The sequence below is a fragment of the Herpailurus yagouaroundi genome, unplaced genomic scaffold (genome assembly GCF_014898765.1).
Source record: "Herpailurus yagouaroundi ecotype Mexico unplaced genomic scaffold, PumYag 210, whole genome shotgun sequence".
Classification (NCBI taxonomy): domain Eukaryota; kingdom Metazoa; phylum Chordata; class Mammalia; order Carnivora; family Felidae; genus Herpailurus; species Herpailurus yagouaroundi.
In genome coordinates, this window is record NW_024412441.1 from 16,271,644 (window position 1) to 16,284,991 (window position 13,348).

At 41.2% G+C, this 13,348-nt stretch overlaps 1 protein-coding gene across 1 annotated transcript in view; it reads left to right on the forward strand.

Annotated features, from left to right (window-relative positions):
* The window catches only part of LRPPRC (leucine rich pentatricopeptide repeat containing), a 106,365-nt gene extending 98,400 nt beyond the window's left edge, over window positions 1-7,965 (forward strand). The window contains exons 36-38 of the mRNA XM_040453885.1: window positions 1,650-1,734; window positions 3,934-4,076; window positions 5,944-7,965. Coding sequence (XP_040309819.1) covers window positions 1,650-1,734; window positions 3,934-4,076; window positions 5,944-6,000 — 285 coding nt within the window. The 3' untranslated portion in view covers window positions 6,001-7,965. The remainder of the gene's footprint in view (window positions 1-1,649; window positions 1,735-3,933; window positions 4,077-5,943) is intronic.
* Window positions 7,966-13,348: the final 5,383 nt, after the last annotated feature.

A 13,348-nucleotide genomic window follows, 5' to 3' on the forward strand; every position in this document is an offset into this window, starting at 1 on the left:
ATCGCCCGTTCATGTAGTTGTGTGTGAAGAGCCTCAAGAAAGGGCCCTTACAGGGGCACCCAGCTGGCTCAGTCGATGGAGCGTGCGAGTCTTGATCTCAGGGTTGTAAGTTTGAGCCCCTCATTATAAGCAGAGATTACTTTAAAAAAAAAAAAAAGAAGAAAGACAGGGCCCTAGGAAGGAAGATAAAAATCCTGTTGCTTAGGTCACTTGGTCCATTTAAGTGGGGAAGCCCTACAGAGGGAGCTGTCCTCCTGCAGAGCGTCTCTGTGCTGGTGGCTATGCCAGCCATTTCTCAGGTCCAAGCCGTCAGGTAGATGAGCCACTTGGCTTTAAAACTGGCACGTGCCACAAATTAATGTTCTCAATTTGTGTGGTTACCTCATTCACACTAAAAAGCTACGTGTGTGTATGTGTGTATAAAACAAAGCCAAGTCCTATTTTTGATGTGAAAAAAAATAAAAGTACAGTTCCAAAAAATATTTGTAGGTCTGATTTTACCTCTGAAGCAACATAAACCTCATTGTCAGTTTATTTGGGCACATACAAAGTTTTAAACCAAGTGCCAGTTGTAATGTTTGTTTTATGCAAAACATTTAGGTTTCTAGTCTGAGAGTCTGTCTAGTTCTCCTTAATTTCCCTCATACTAGCACACTGGTTTTGGGGTGTTTTTAATTTACCCAGTTGTACTTTTTATCTCTTACTCATATTTATTTACAGCAAACAGCTTTTCAGAAGTACTTATTAGTTGCTCTTTTTCCTTTCAAAGAGACTTTTTTTTTAAAATTTGTGGATTAAAAAGTATAAGGAATCTAAAAGGCATTTGTCACTCTACACACGGGTCTGCGCCCACATGCCAAGTACCTACTGCCTTGCTTGGAAGATGGACAGGAAATGTACAGTAAAACATCTGTTGAGGACGTTCCTCCCAGGAGACTTTAAATTGCAGGAAGTCCTGGAAGGATGCAGGTCCAGATATATAGGTTGAGAAAACATGTAAAAAGTGAATTAGGATTTTTAAAAATTCCAGTTACAGTGTCTGCCTGTTTGACAGTAGAATAATTAAGCCAGGTAGTATATAAAACCCATCCTTGGTTTATCCAGCAATATTGGAATGTGTTTGGTTACTCACTAGAGTATGGCAGGTGTGTCTTCACTATAGGAGCCAAACCCACTGGCGTGTCTAGATACCTCTGAAAGTAACCAAGTAAACATTCCAGGGATATCTGGAAATGCTCTGTTTATATTCAAAGCATGAAAACTCAGAAGGACTGAATTCTTCACATTTTGTTTAAAAATCTTGGCACCTTGAGACATCGTAGATATCTGTTTCTGCTCTTTAGGATTTCCTAATTTCTTGGTAAGGTTACTAGTTGACAAAAGAAGCAGTCTTTATGATATTTTAGAAAACAGTTTATAGAAGTTTAAGTGGAATTGCATTAACTTTTGAAAAATGTTTGTTTGGCTATCAGTTATCCAATCAACAATAAAATACTAAGCTACACTAGAAGGGAAAAAAGTTTATTAAATTGAATAGGCAGTTCTGTTCTAACTGTTGTGAAGATTCTCTGATATAATGTACGTATACCAGTGTTTTATTTCACTCTTCTTTTGAGCTGTGGTAACATTTCCTGTATTTAATTTCCTAGGCATCAACTCTGAAATCTTTGTTAGAATTGATTCCTGAATTAATTGAAAAGGAAGAAGCATACACTTCTATCATGAAAAGCTATGGTAATAAATTTAATCTGACTATGTTGTATTTAAGTCATTTAGATATTTGTAGTGTTGTCAACTAAGTCTTTGGCTCAAAGACAGTAATCCTAAATATCAGGTAATCATGATATAAATAATTGACTTAGCTTCAGAATATGTTTGAAAAGCACATTTAAGAAAAATAGGTAATTATTCGTCTAATTTTAACATTAAAAAGTATCACTGGGCATCTTCAGAGGAGCCCAGCTTTGTTGAATAGGCTCCTGGGCTCCTGGCAAGACTTGGAAGTCCACTTGAGTGCACACACTGGGAACCAATCCAGTCTCCCCAAGGCCACCTGAAACAAAACATGAGATAGGCACATACTTGAGACTGTCACGTGACTTGCCTTCTTGCCTCTTCAGTACCCTCCCCACCTGCCTACATTTCTGAAATAACAGACCTCTTCATTAAAAGTGGGCCCCAAGATTTTACTTTAAACCACAGTTGAAATTCCACTCTTTTAAGCACTTTGCTCCCTGATTGCCAGCTCATCACACATGAAAGGGAGCCATGCTAAAGTGTCCTCAGTAGTCAAGATAAATGTAAGCATTTCATTTCTAAGTGATGATCACCTATCCACCTGCCACGAACTGATTTGCTCACATGAGGCAAGGGCTAAATAAAGAATTGCTTTGTTGATTTTATTGTTGTCAGGACAACAAACTGCAATCAGAATTAGTCAACTGGTTCTTTGTTTCTCCCCACCTTTCAAGGTGACCATGATCTATTTCAAAATAGAGGCAATAATCACAAAATTTCTCAAAGTTCCATTTGGGGGATCGGGAGATGTTAAATAATGACTAAATACCACAAAATAGTGTCAAACAGCATAAAACTGCTACTAAACTTTTGTAATCCCACTTGGGAATTGGGACAGGAAAGAGCAGGGAGACCAGGAAGGTAGTGAAAGGCAAGAGGGAAGAGTTTTCTGAATAGCTTCCTGGAAGATGGTAGAGTTTGGGCTGTGCCCTTGACAGTGTCAGGGAAAGGATTTGGTCCCTGAGGGAGGATAACAAAGGATTTATAGATAGGAAATTGACTTCACCCAAACTGCAAAGATCTGTTCAAGCCCAATGAGAGCTGATGAGTCACCCACACTCGCTCCCTTTTCGGAGATCCTGAGATTGATCCCTAGACTTCTCCTGTCCATCCTGCAGGCTTGCCCTGGCTGTGCTGGAGTTGGGATTGGTTATACAGCACTGGTGTAGGGTAGGAGATTGTTAGGTGCTTAAATGTTAAAGAGTTGAGTTACCAACAGTGATTGTTAGCAGAGACCTTGTGATCCCAATAGTAAACCTCAAAGTAAAATTTCTACACATCAGCTACAACTGGAAAGCCAGCTAAACTTAGCTCCTAGGCTACTTCATCATCCATTTAAGTGAAATATTAGTGTAAGTCATTAATATTATGTAGATGTGTATAGTTTTTTTTATGTAGATTGATTAACGTATTTAGATTATTTTTGTCATTGTAGCTAACTATATATCCCTCATATTTGCTTAGTTTACAATAGGAGAACGTGTTGAAAGTCTTTTTGGTGGTGTTTCACTGATGATCTTCACCATGATGTAGATCTAGATTTCCACATAATTTACATGACCCTCCCCACAACAATCCTTGAATTGGCTTGATTTCGAAGTGTGGATTAAGGGGCGCCTGGGTGGCTCAGTCGGTTAAGTGTTCGACTTCGGCTTAGAGCGTGATCTTATGGTCCTTGAGTTTAAGCCCCGCGTAGGGCTCTGTGCTAACAAGCTCAGAGCCTGGAGCCTACTTTGGATTCTGTCTCCCTCTCTCTCTGCCCCTCTCCCACTCACACTCTGTCTCTGTCTCTCTCAAAAATAAATAAATGTTAAAAATTTTTTCTTTAAGTATGGTTTTAAGCAGAAGAGTGTTGAATGGTGTATGTTTACTTTGGTTTATGGCCACTTTAACTATCCTGGGTCTCTTAATAGCCTTATTTATCATCTTCTCTTTTATACTGAATAATGCTGAATTACAGGTGTGGGGAAGAGCGAGGGAGGGAGCTGGTAGTTTCTGAATGTGGCTTTTTGCTGAAAGTAGTTAACTATTCATTTGCCTTGGGATAAAGGGATTCGGGAGTCCTTGAACGGCTGTGTTTTGAGAAGAGAGTAAGGTAGGTGGTCTTTATCTATGATTAATCTTTTTTTTTTTCAGTCTTAGACAAGGATGCTGCGTCTGCTAAAGCACTGTATGAAAATTTGACTGCAAGGAATATAAAATTGAATGATCTCTTTCTAAAGCGTTATGCAGTTTTGCTGAAGAATGCTGGTGAGCCTGTCCCTTTCACCGAACCCCCTGTGAGTATTTCTTAATTAAGGAGAAAAAATACCTCTACAGATTTACGTATGCTTCATATTAATGTGTAAAAAAAAAAAATAAGTTGAATACTTAATTACATGAGGATTAGATCTCTGTGAAGAACCCTCAGGGGAGAGCTTCAGGAACTGAATAGTCCTGCCGTGAGTTTGGCTGTGGGAGAACGTAGCACTCTGGGGCTGAGGTTTAAAACACAAGGTCAGTCTCAGACCTTCAACTATAGGTATGGATTTATCAAATGTCCTTGGGGCAGTTCTCTCATCATTTCAACTTGAAATAGGATTTAATGGCCTGTATTTCAATAGCCTAGTATATTGTGTCCCTATTAATTACTTGTTCATTTTAAACAAGTTGGTTTTTATTTCTTCATCTAGGAAGGTTTCTTTTTTTATTGAGGTGTAATTGACGTAACCTTATAATAGTTTCAGAAGTATAACGTAATGATTCGGTATTTTTTTATAATGATCACAGTAAATCCATTAACATCCACACCACACATAGTTACAAATTTTTTTTTCTTGTGGTGAGAATTTTCAAGATTCACTCTCCTAGCTACTTTAAAATATGTGGGGCACCTGTTTGGCCCCGTTGGTAGAGCATCTGACTCCTAACCTCAGAGTTTTGAGTTTATGCCCCATGTTGGACGTGGAGCCTATTTAAAAAAAAAAAAAAAAAAAAGACGTGCACTACAATATTCTAGCCCTATACATTACATCCCCATGATTTAATCATTTTATAACCAGAAATTTATACCTTTTGACCCCCTTCACCCACCTGAGGCAACCACAAGTCTGTTCTCTATATCCATGAGCTTGGGACTTTATGTTTTTTGATTTTTGTTTTGTTTTTTATATTCCACATGTAAGTGAGGCTATATAGTATCTACCTTTTCTGATTTATTCCGTTTCGTTTAACGTTCTCAAGGGTCCATCCATGTTATTGCAAATGAGAAGATTTTATTCTTCTTGTGGCTGAATAATAATCCGTTGAATGTGTCATACACATATAATGATACGTACATCACATTTTCTTTATCCATTCATCCGCTCGTGCACACTGAAGTTGTCTCCGTGTCTTGGCTACTGTAAATAATACTGCGGTGAACATGAGGGTGCATGTCTTTTCAAATTGCTGTTTTTGTTTTCTTTTGGTGAATACTCAGTAGTGGACTTACTGGATCATATGGTATTTCCATTTTTAGTTTTTTGAAGAACCCCTCCATACTGCCTTTTCCACTGGCTATACCAGTTTGCATTCTCACCAGCAGTGCACGAGGGTTCCCTTATCTCCACATCCTTGCCATCACTTAACTTCTTGTCTTTCTGATACTAGCCAGGTATTAGGTGCTACCTCATTGTGGTTTTGATTTGCCTTTTTCCTGATGATGAGTGATGTTGAGCACCTTTTCTTGGGTCTGTTGGCCATCTGGATGTCTTCTTTGGAAAAAATGTCTGTTCAGGTCCTCTGCCCATTTTTAATCGGTTGCCCAGTAAATTTTGTTTTGCTTTGTTCTAATAAGAGAAATCATACATGCCAAATTCCTTTTTATTGTGTCATTAATTTGCAAGTTAGTACACCATGTTTATTTGAACCCTCCGTACCCAGGCGTAAATACCTATGTGCCCACACGGTGGAGGCTGTTGGTGCTGGCTTTAACTCTGGACTTGGGGCCCTTGAACTGGTGATTTCATGAATAGAAAGGAGTGCGGAGGCTTGAGAAGACAGCAGCTGCCACGGGCCTGGTGGTCTTTGCTATCACTGTGCAGCATTTTATGACTTCTGAGTTTTGTGCCATCAGCTCTTGCTAGAAACTGTACCTGTAACTTCCCTCCCTTTTTGTCTCAACAGGAAAGCTTCGAATTTTATGCAAAGCAGCTAAAGGAATCAAGGGGAAATCCTCTGTGAAATAAGCAGTCACTACTTTATTCTTGTGTGTATTTGTGGTTCAGTGTCTAAAATGTTATTTTTGAGAGGACAGAATAAATAAATGAAAAGTTACTTTGTGTATTTTTTTTATTCATAAAGTACATGTTCAACACCTTATTGACAGCAATGGCGTGCACTTAGTCACTAGGCTTTGTTGGGGTTTTGCCTACAACATAAATACACGGCATTTTCTTCATGGTGTCTGACGTTTGAAGCTGTACCTTTTCAAGGTTCTTCTCTCAAACACTCTTGATGTCTCCCCTGCTCTGTTTTGTTCATTATTTTCATAAAATGTTATTCCTTTATTTAAGACTTGCTTGTTAATATTGTTTATGTGAAAATTTTGGAGCTAGACAAAATGATGCTCAGTGCGCCTTCTAAGGCTTTACTATTCTATGATAGGAAATTCTCTTCATGTGTGAAACCCTGCATAATTTTCCAATTTTGTAAAATGCTGGCACTAGCAGCCATGTTGTAAGTCATCTAGCACTTGTTTTCCAGTGGAAAGCAGAAACTCAGACTGTTGCTTGCTCTTGGTCAGGGTGCTATTTGCCAACGCCTGGACACTCCCCACTATGCTTTCCCTTCTATCACGAAGAATTCCGAGGGCCTCTGTTCATAGATGCCTCTGAGTCCTAGCCATGACTTTGGTCATGAAGCCGAGCAGCGCATTTCCTCTTGTCTTGGTTTCAGGTGTTTGTCAGCATAGGTACATCCCATACCAGGCTTGTTACTTCATACTCATCCTATGAATATGTGATCTTATATAGGAAGGAGATTGTGGTTTGTATTCAGTTTTGTCAAAGTTATCCCCAAATCGTTTAGCAATTACTGTAAAAGAATGCAGGCTGGGTTGTGAAACAGTTTACCATTACAAAAGTATCTTAATATGTAACAGTGACCTATTTGGGGATTAGGTAATTACCAAGAAAGCTGAAAATGTTTTATTGGAGGTTTATCCTTGTTTTGGCGTATTGCTTCTCCCATTTGAAATCAGTGGTTCCCACTATCTACACGAGGGGAGACCTTGCCTCGCAGGAAGTAAGCTGGCCTCATGCTGGTTGTGCTGCTAACCTGAGTCTTCATGGAACCAACCATCCTTCATCTAGAGCCTGCAAGTAGCATGAAAGAGGAGGCTGAAGGAGGGAAGCCAAGAAGTAAATGTCATCGTGGCATTGTTTCCTTTGTCTCTGTTTTGTGCAGTTAGACCTAATGCATCAGAGGCCTCAGCCAATGTCGAGTCCTGGCGTAGAGGACTTAATGAAGCTCTCCTTTGTTTGCTCCAGGTGCAGGACCCGTACCTGTTGTGGTTTTGGTATTGTCGGATTTGCCAAGAGCCTCACTCCATCAGTGATTCCACTGGCCTTATTTTTTGCAGTTACACTAACCAAAAGTTAGTTGAGCAATATTTTACTGATCTCCATTGAAACAGGTCTCTCAGATGAGGCACGGCCTTGGGGCTTACCCTGGACTTCTCAGTTGCCTGGGCCAGAGACTTGAGAGTACAGAATATAGTCTTACTTGTATGAAGTGACTCTAAGCCAGCCTTGTATATGGACTCTGATAAAATGCAGGGTAGTACAGAGGAAATAGCATTATCTAGCATTCTATTATTATTATCTATTATCTATCATTAGCACTCTAAACAGCACTATAACTGCTTCCCCCTCGAATTTAAATATTTAAAATATAATTGTATATTCTAGGTGGGCTAATAAATGCTTTCTAAATGTCTAATTGCAAAACTGAAACAAATAGAGACCAGACACAATTCTAGAACTCAATAATGTTTTAGACTAAAATTACAAGGAAACAGTCTAAAAAGTAAACATCATTGTAAACTTTTGGGAAGTACAGTGTTTTATATGTAATTGTATGTTCATGTATTTGAACCTAATATAATTTTATTGTGAAATGCTTTGAATAAATTGTACCCCAAAAACCTGTGAGCTTCCTCATTTTTAATTTTATCAAGTTTTTGTATAACCACTTTTATCATTTCAAGGACTTTAGTCTTAAATTTTTTTTTTAAATTTTATGTTTATTTTTGAGAGAGAAACAGAGTGTGAGCAGGGGAGGGACAAAGACAGAGAGGGAGGCACAGAATTTGAAGCAGGCTCCAGGATCCGAGCTGTCAGCGCAGAGCCCGACGCGGGGCCTGAACTCATGAACTATGAGATCATGACCTGAGCCGAAGCTGGACGTTTACCTGACTGAGCCACCCAGGTGCCCCGTAGTCTTAAAATTTTAAATTAAAAATTGTGTGGTGGCCTCTGTTGCGACCAGAATTTCTTTGTTAAATGGTGTATGGTTTGTGTGTGGAGAACCAAATGAAATCATAGCTTCTCTGTTGTAAGGACAAGTGGATATTTAATTTGAGATCTCTGAGGTACAAAGTTGGCAAGAATTAGTAGAGTTGGACGCATGGTAAGTGGACACTGAAAATGAAGGGGGTTTTGTCTGCATTGAGTGTCAGCAGCATTCCACACCGTGCAGGTGACTGGGACCACCACGGATCAGTCCCGGGCACACTTCCCTCCTCCCTACCCTCCTGTTCCTTTCTTGGGCGTGCTCATTGTGGCCAGCATTGGAGTCTTCTCTTTGCAGCTTCTTGGCCCTTCTCCCCACCCAGCACATTTGTTGTCTCTCCAGGGCTCCTGTAGCCACTTAAAAGAGCAGGTGTCAGGCAGCTCGTGAATTCCTCGAGGACCAGTTCTCTGTGTCGTGTTTGCGCCCCTGGACCTCACACAGACCTGGCTGCAAGCCCCCATGTACCGTTGTCAGGGCCACGTGTTCTGTGGGGTTAACCATGGGTACCCGCTACTGTGCATCGGACGCTCCTCTTACCTGACAGTCACAATGAGAAAGTTGGGGCTTACAGAAGTTAATGTACCCCCCAGTATCACAGTGCTGTGATATGGCTGGGATTGACTTTCAAAAAAACAAGCAATCCAGTTAAATTTTAAATTCAGTTAAAAATCCCGTTAAAAGTCAAATCAGAATCTCTAAACTGTTAGGGTATTCTGTTTTTTAAAAAGCAAGCTTTCACATTTAACACAAGTGTTCCCAGTCTGGACAGCTTTACATTGTAAAGTTATTTTCTTCCATTTAGTCGAATACTCAGTTTCTGGCATAATCACCCGAGTTTGTGAATTCCAGTAAATTGTATTGCACACTGTTCTTCCCCATACATTTATTCCACAAGTCTGCCATGTGTGTACTCTGCATACTTTTTCTCGTGTTTGAGGACAATTTTCATTTAATATTTGTCTTTCTGACAAACCAATATTTGTAGAGTTTCTATAAAATGAAAGCAACATTCCTGAAGTATGGTGAAGCTAATAGCTGCAGGGGGTACAAAATCATGGTAATTTATCGCTTTGCTGTTTCTATTAGAAATGTATCCTGCTTTCAGACCTGTGGACTTTACAAAGCCCACATTATGCAGCCTTAGTACAAATAAAGGAAATGGCTGCATTTGCAAATTCAAAATAGGCACTTATCTTTTTCTTTTTTGCACAAAGAAAAGAAACATCATCCGGTTCAGGCAGAGCAAAAACATTTAACTGACTTCATACTTAACCATCCCTGCGCATTAGTTTGGACAATGGCTGGCTGTTGGGATCCATGCTTACAGAGATCTCTTGAAAGTAGTATCTTCACCAACCCTGCCCCAGGCATACACTTACTGAAATTCTCATTATTTACTTGCTTTTGTCGTTTCCTCCCCTAAACTGAGGTCTCCTGGTGCTTTGCAGGACGACCAGTTAGAACCAGAACCTGGCACTGACAACCCAGTGAGCATCGTTGAATGACAATGAACAACACAGCACCTGTCCTGCTTTTCAAGTCCTATTCTGAGATGTGTGCCTTGCATGCATTGGTGGGTTTCCTCACACTTCTTCCCAAGAGATCAAAGATGCCACTCGGTAGCTAGGAGCTCGGATATTGGGGGCTGAGGCCCAACAAGTTCTTTAAAACCCATGTGCCCAAGTGAAAACACACTCAACTTTATTGCCATGAGGAGGGCTCTCAAATGTGTGATGGTGCAGCTCAGTGTAAGAGTGGAATCAACAAAAAGAGGGACAGTGGAGCTTTTGGGCAGTTTGGGGAAACAAGGAATTGCTCCAACTTTACAAAATGGCAAGACTATCATACGATAAACGGCACTATTACTACATAGAAAGCTGAGAAGTGTTTTTCTGGTCTTTGAGTTGGTGTGTGCTAAAAAATCTCAACCTGCTGCTTAAAAATTACTGTTTTGTTAGCTGCTGATACCACATGGCTGCTGCTGTTCCCCGGTTGCCAACAGAAATGGGCTGTGCTCCACCTGCCTCTCACCTCCCCTGCCCTAGTGTCTTGGGCAGACACCATGTGATAGGGACCAGGATATTGCTCTATACCCTGGCCATTTTAAAGGAAGAACCTATCCTACTATCAAAAGCAAGTGTCAGGGGTTCCTGGGGGGTTCAGTGGGGTAAGCGTCTGACTTCAGCTCAGGTCCGTTGGGCTCTGTGTTGACAGCTGAGAGTCTGGAGCCTGCTTCCGATTCTGTGTCTCCCTCTCTCTCTGCCCCTCCCCCGCTCACACTGTCAAAAATAAACAATCATTAAAAAAAAATTGAAAAATAAACCAAGGACAGATAACTTGAGATTTGAATGACCTAGTTTAGACTATGAAAATAGGGGCCTTTACTTTCAGGCGTGAGCACTGGATGTATTTTCCAAAGAACAGGTCAGTCAGCAAGATGCTTCCTCACTTTCGGCTTCCCAGTCCCTTGCCCTGTTCCTCTGGAGCCTGATGGGTGCTCCAGGCCTATGACTGGGCCAAGGGAAGCAGGAAATGGCACATGGTGGCTGTGCTGCACCCCTCTGTGAATGACATACTTGAGTCTCAGTAGAACCCCTATGTCTACCAGGTCTGTAGTTAGCGCTTGGATTTGGTGTCCATTTAAATATGCCTGCTGCTAGCTGTTTAATCTGGAATCAAAACAAGAAGACAAGTCGGGGGGGGGGGGCCCCCGCCCCCCAACACAGCAAATGCAAGATCTCTGTGAACCTGACCCGGGAGATTAGCTTGACCGGGGGGCAAGATTAGGTCTTAAATCATTTTTGTAAGAACAAGAGCAGGAAAATAAAAATCACATCAGGAAATATTTGAGTCCATATAGGTAATTACTTTCTGCTTAATTAAAATGTCCCTGTCAATAGCATAATTTGAAATTGGAGGGCTTAAAATACAAGTTTCAAAACCTTTGCCTTCTGATCAAGAGTGTGCAAAGCTTACAACCTTGGGCAAAATCCAATGCACTGCCTGTTTTTGTACATAATGTTTCACAGCCACACCATCCATGTTTCAGAATTGTCTGCAGTGGCTTTCACGCTGCAACAGAGTTGGGTAGTCGCAACAGATACTCTGGCCCCCGAAGCCTGAAATACTGTCTGACTCTTAACCAGAAGAGTTTGCATCCCCTGCTTTTGATAATTACTCACAAGCCGACCTCTCTCTCTTTCAATGCAGGGAGGGGCTGAGTGGACAGCCTGCATGCCCCAGGGAGCAGTTTTTGTTGTTGTTGTTGTTGTTTTGGTTTGGTTTCAAAAACAGACCTGTGAAATCAGAATCTCTGGGATTGGGGTCCATAGTGGTATTTGTTAAAGCTGTGGGGTGGAGAACCAGGATGCTGTAACAAAAAAAAAGAAGAAGAAAAGAAAGAAAGAAATGGTGGCTGCTGGAGTTTCTCCAATTCTCCCACCTCAGCACTTTGCCCCTTTCCCCCACAGCCCTGTGCACCAGAGTCCACTGAGTCATTAAAGCCCCTTGTAGACTGAGTGGCCATAACTCAGTTAGATGATGTACCCCACTGGCTGCCAGCCCTCACTGCACATTGGAATCACTGTGGAGTTCATAAAAAAGCCCAGTGTCCTCTACCTCCTCCATTCAGGCCTAAAGCCATTAGGTGACTGTGTATGGGTGTGGGATTGAGAGTGGGGTAGGCTGCAGTAGGGTGAGAATGGCATCTGTGCAGACTAGGGGACAGCTTGGTAACACAGCCCCAGCAGAGTGAGTAGGGTGCAGATGGGAGATTGGTTACATACAGGGGATTAACCAAATGAGTGAAAATATGAAGGACAGTGGAAGCCAGGTTTGTCACAATTGGAAAAGGGAGTTACAGGGTCACCTGGGTGGCTTAGTTGGTTAAGTGTCTGGCTTCAGCTCAGGTCATGGTCTCATGGTTCGTGACTTTAGCCCCACAATGGATTCTGTGCTGACAGAATAGAGCCTGGAGCCTGCTTCAGATTCTCTCTCTCTCTGCCCCTCCATCGCTTGTGTTCTCTCTCTCTCTCTCAAACAAAACAAAACAAAACAAAACAAAACAAAACAAAACCCAGATACAAATGCAGAAAGGGAGAAAATTAGAATCAACTCTATGGTGTGCTGGTATTTGGGAATTGGATGTATTAATGTGAACTCACATGTACAGGTAGATGTGTTTGTGTGTGTGTACATACACATATATACAGACCTGTGTACATATATCCACATGTATGCATTCCCTGTTTTGCCTCCTGAGAGGATCTGGGGGCAGTGATGCTGCAATAGCAATGGGCATATTTATCACTCAGATCTTTGCTTCTAAATACCATTTTCCACTAAAAGGAACAAAGAATTCTTAGACAAATGTCTGCATTTCCAAGCACTGGGACTAAGGACTGGGGGGTAGAAAAGAACAAAATGAGCCTGAAACACTTTTTTGTGAAAGAAAATGTTCACACAATGATGGAGACATATCAAAAGGATGCAGAAACCAGCTTGAATGCGCCCCAGGGCCAAAACAGGGACAATTTGAGTGTGCAAATTAGTCATGAGACTAAGGGATTATAACCCACTGAATAAAACAGGACACTACAGGTTTATATTGCTATAAATTGAAAAATCGCTAAGTGGAAGGTTTAATGAGAAATAGGCAACTCACATATTTATAAAGCACCTACCTATAGAATGCTTAATTACCAAAGGGGGGATTGGCTGCGGAGAAGGCTGGCAGACACTCCCTTGATCAAGTGACCCAAGTGGACATCTTCGGTATAGGACAAATTGAAATCCTCACCACCGACAGGATGCAATGAGAAGGGTGCATCACTTCTGCAACATCCCTGCCAAAAGAAGTGCCTGTGATATCCCGTTAAATTCATGACCAGAATTTTGTCATGAAAATGTGTCAAGCTCAAGCTGACGGCTAATTTGCAGAATCTTCAAGTGTCAAGGTCACACAAGTCAAGGAAAGTTAAAGACTGTTCTCAACTAAAGGAGACCAAGGAGAGTTGAC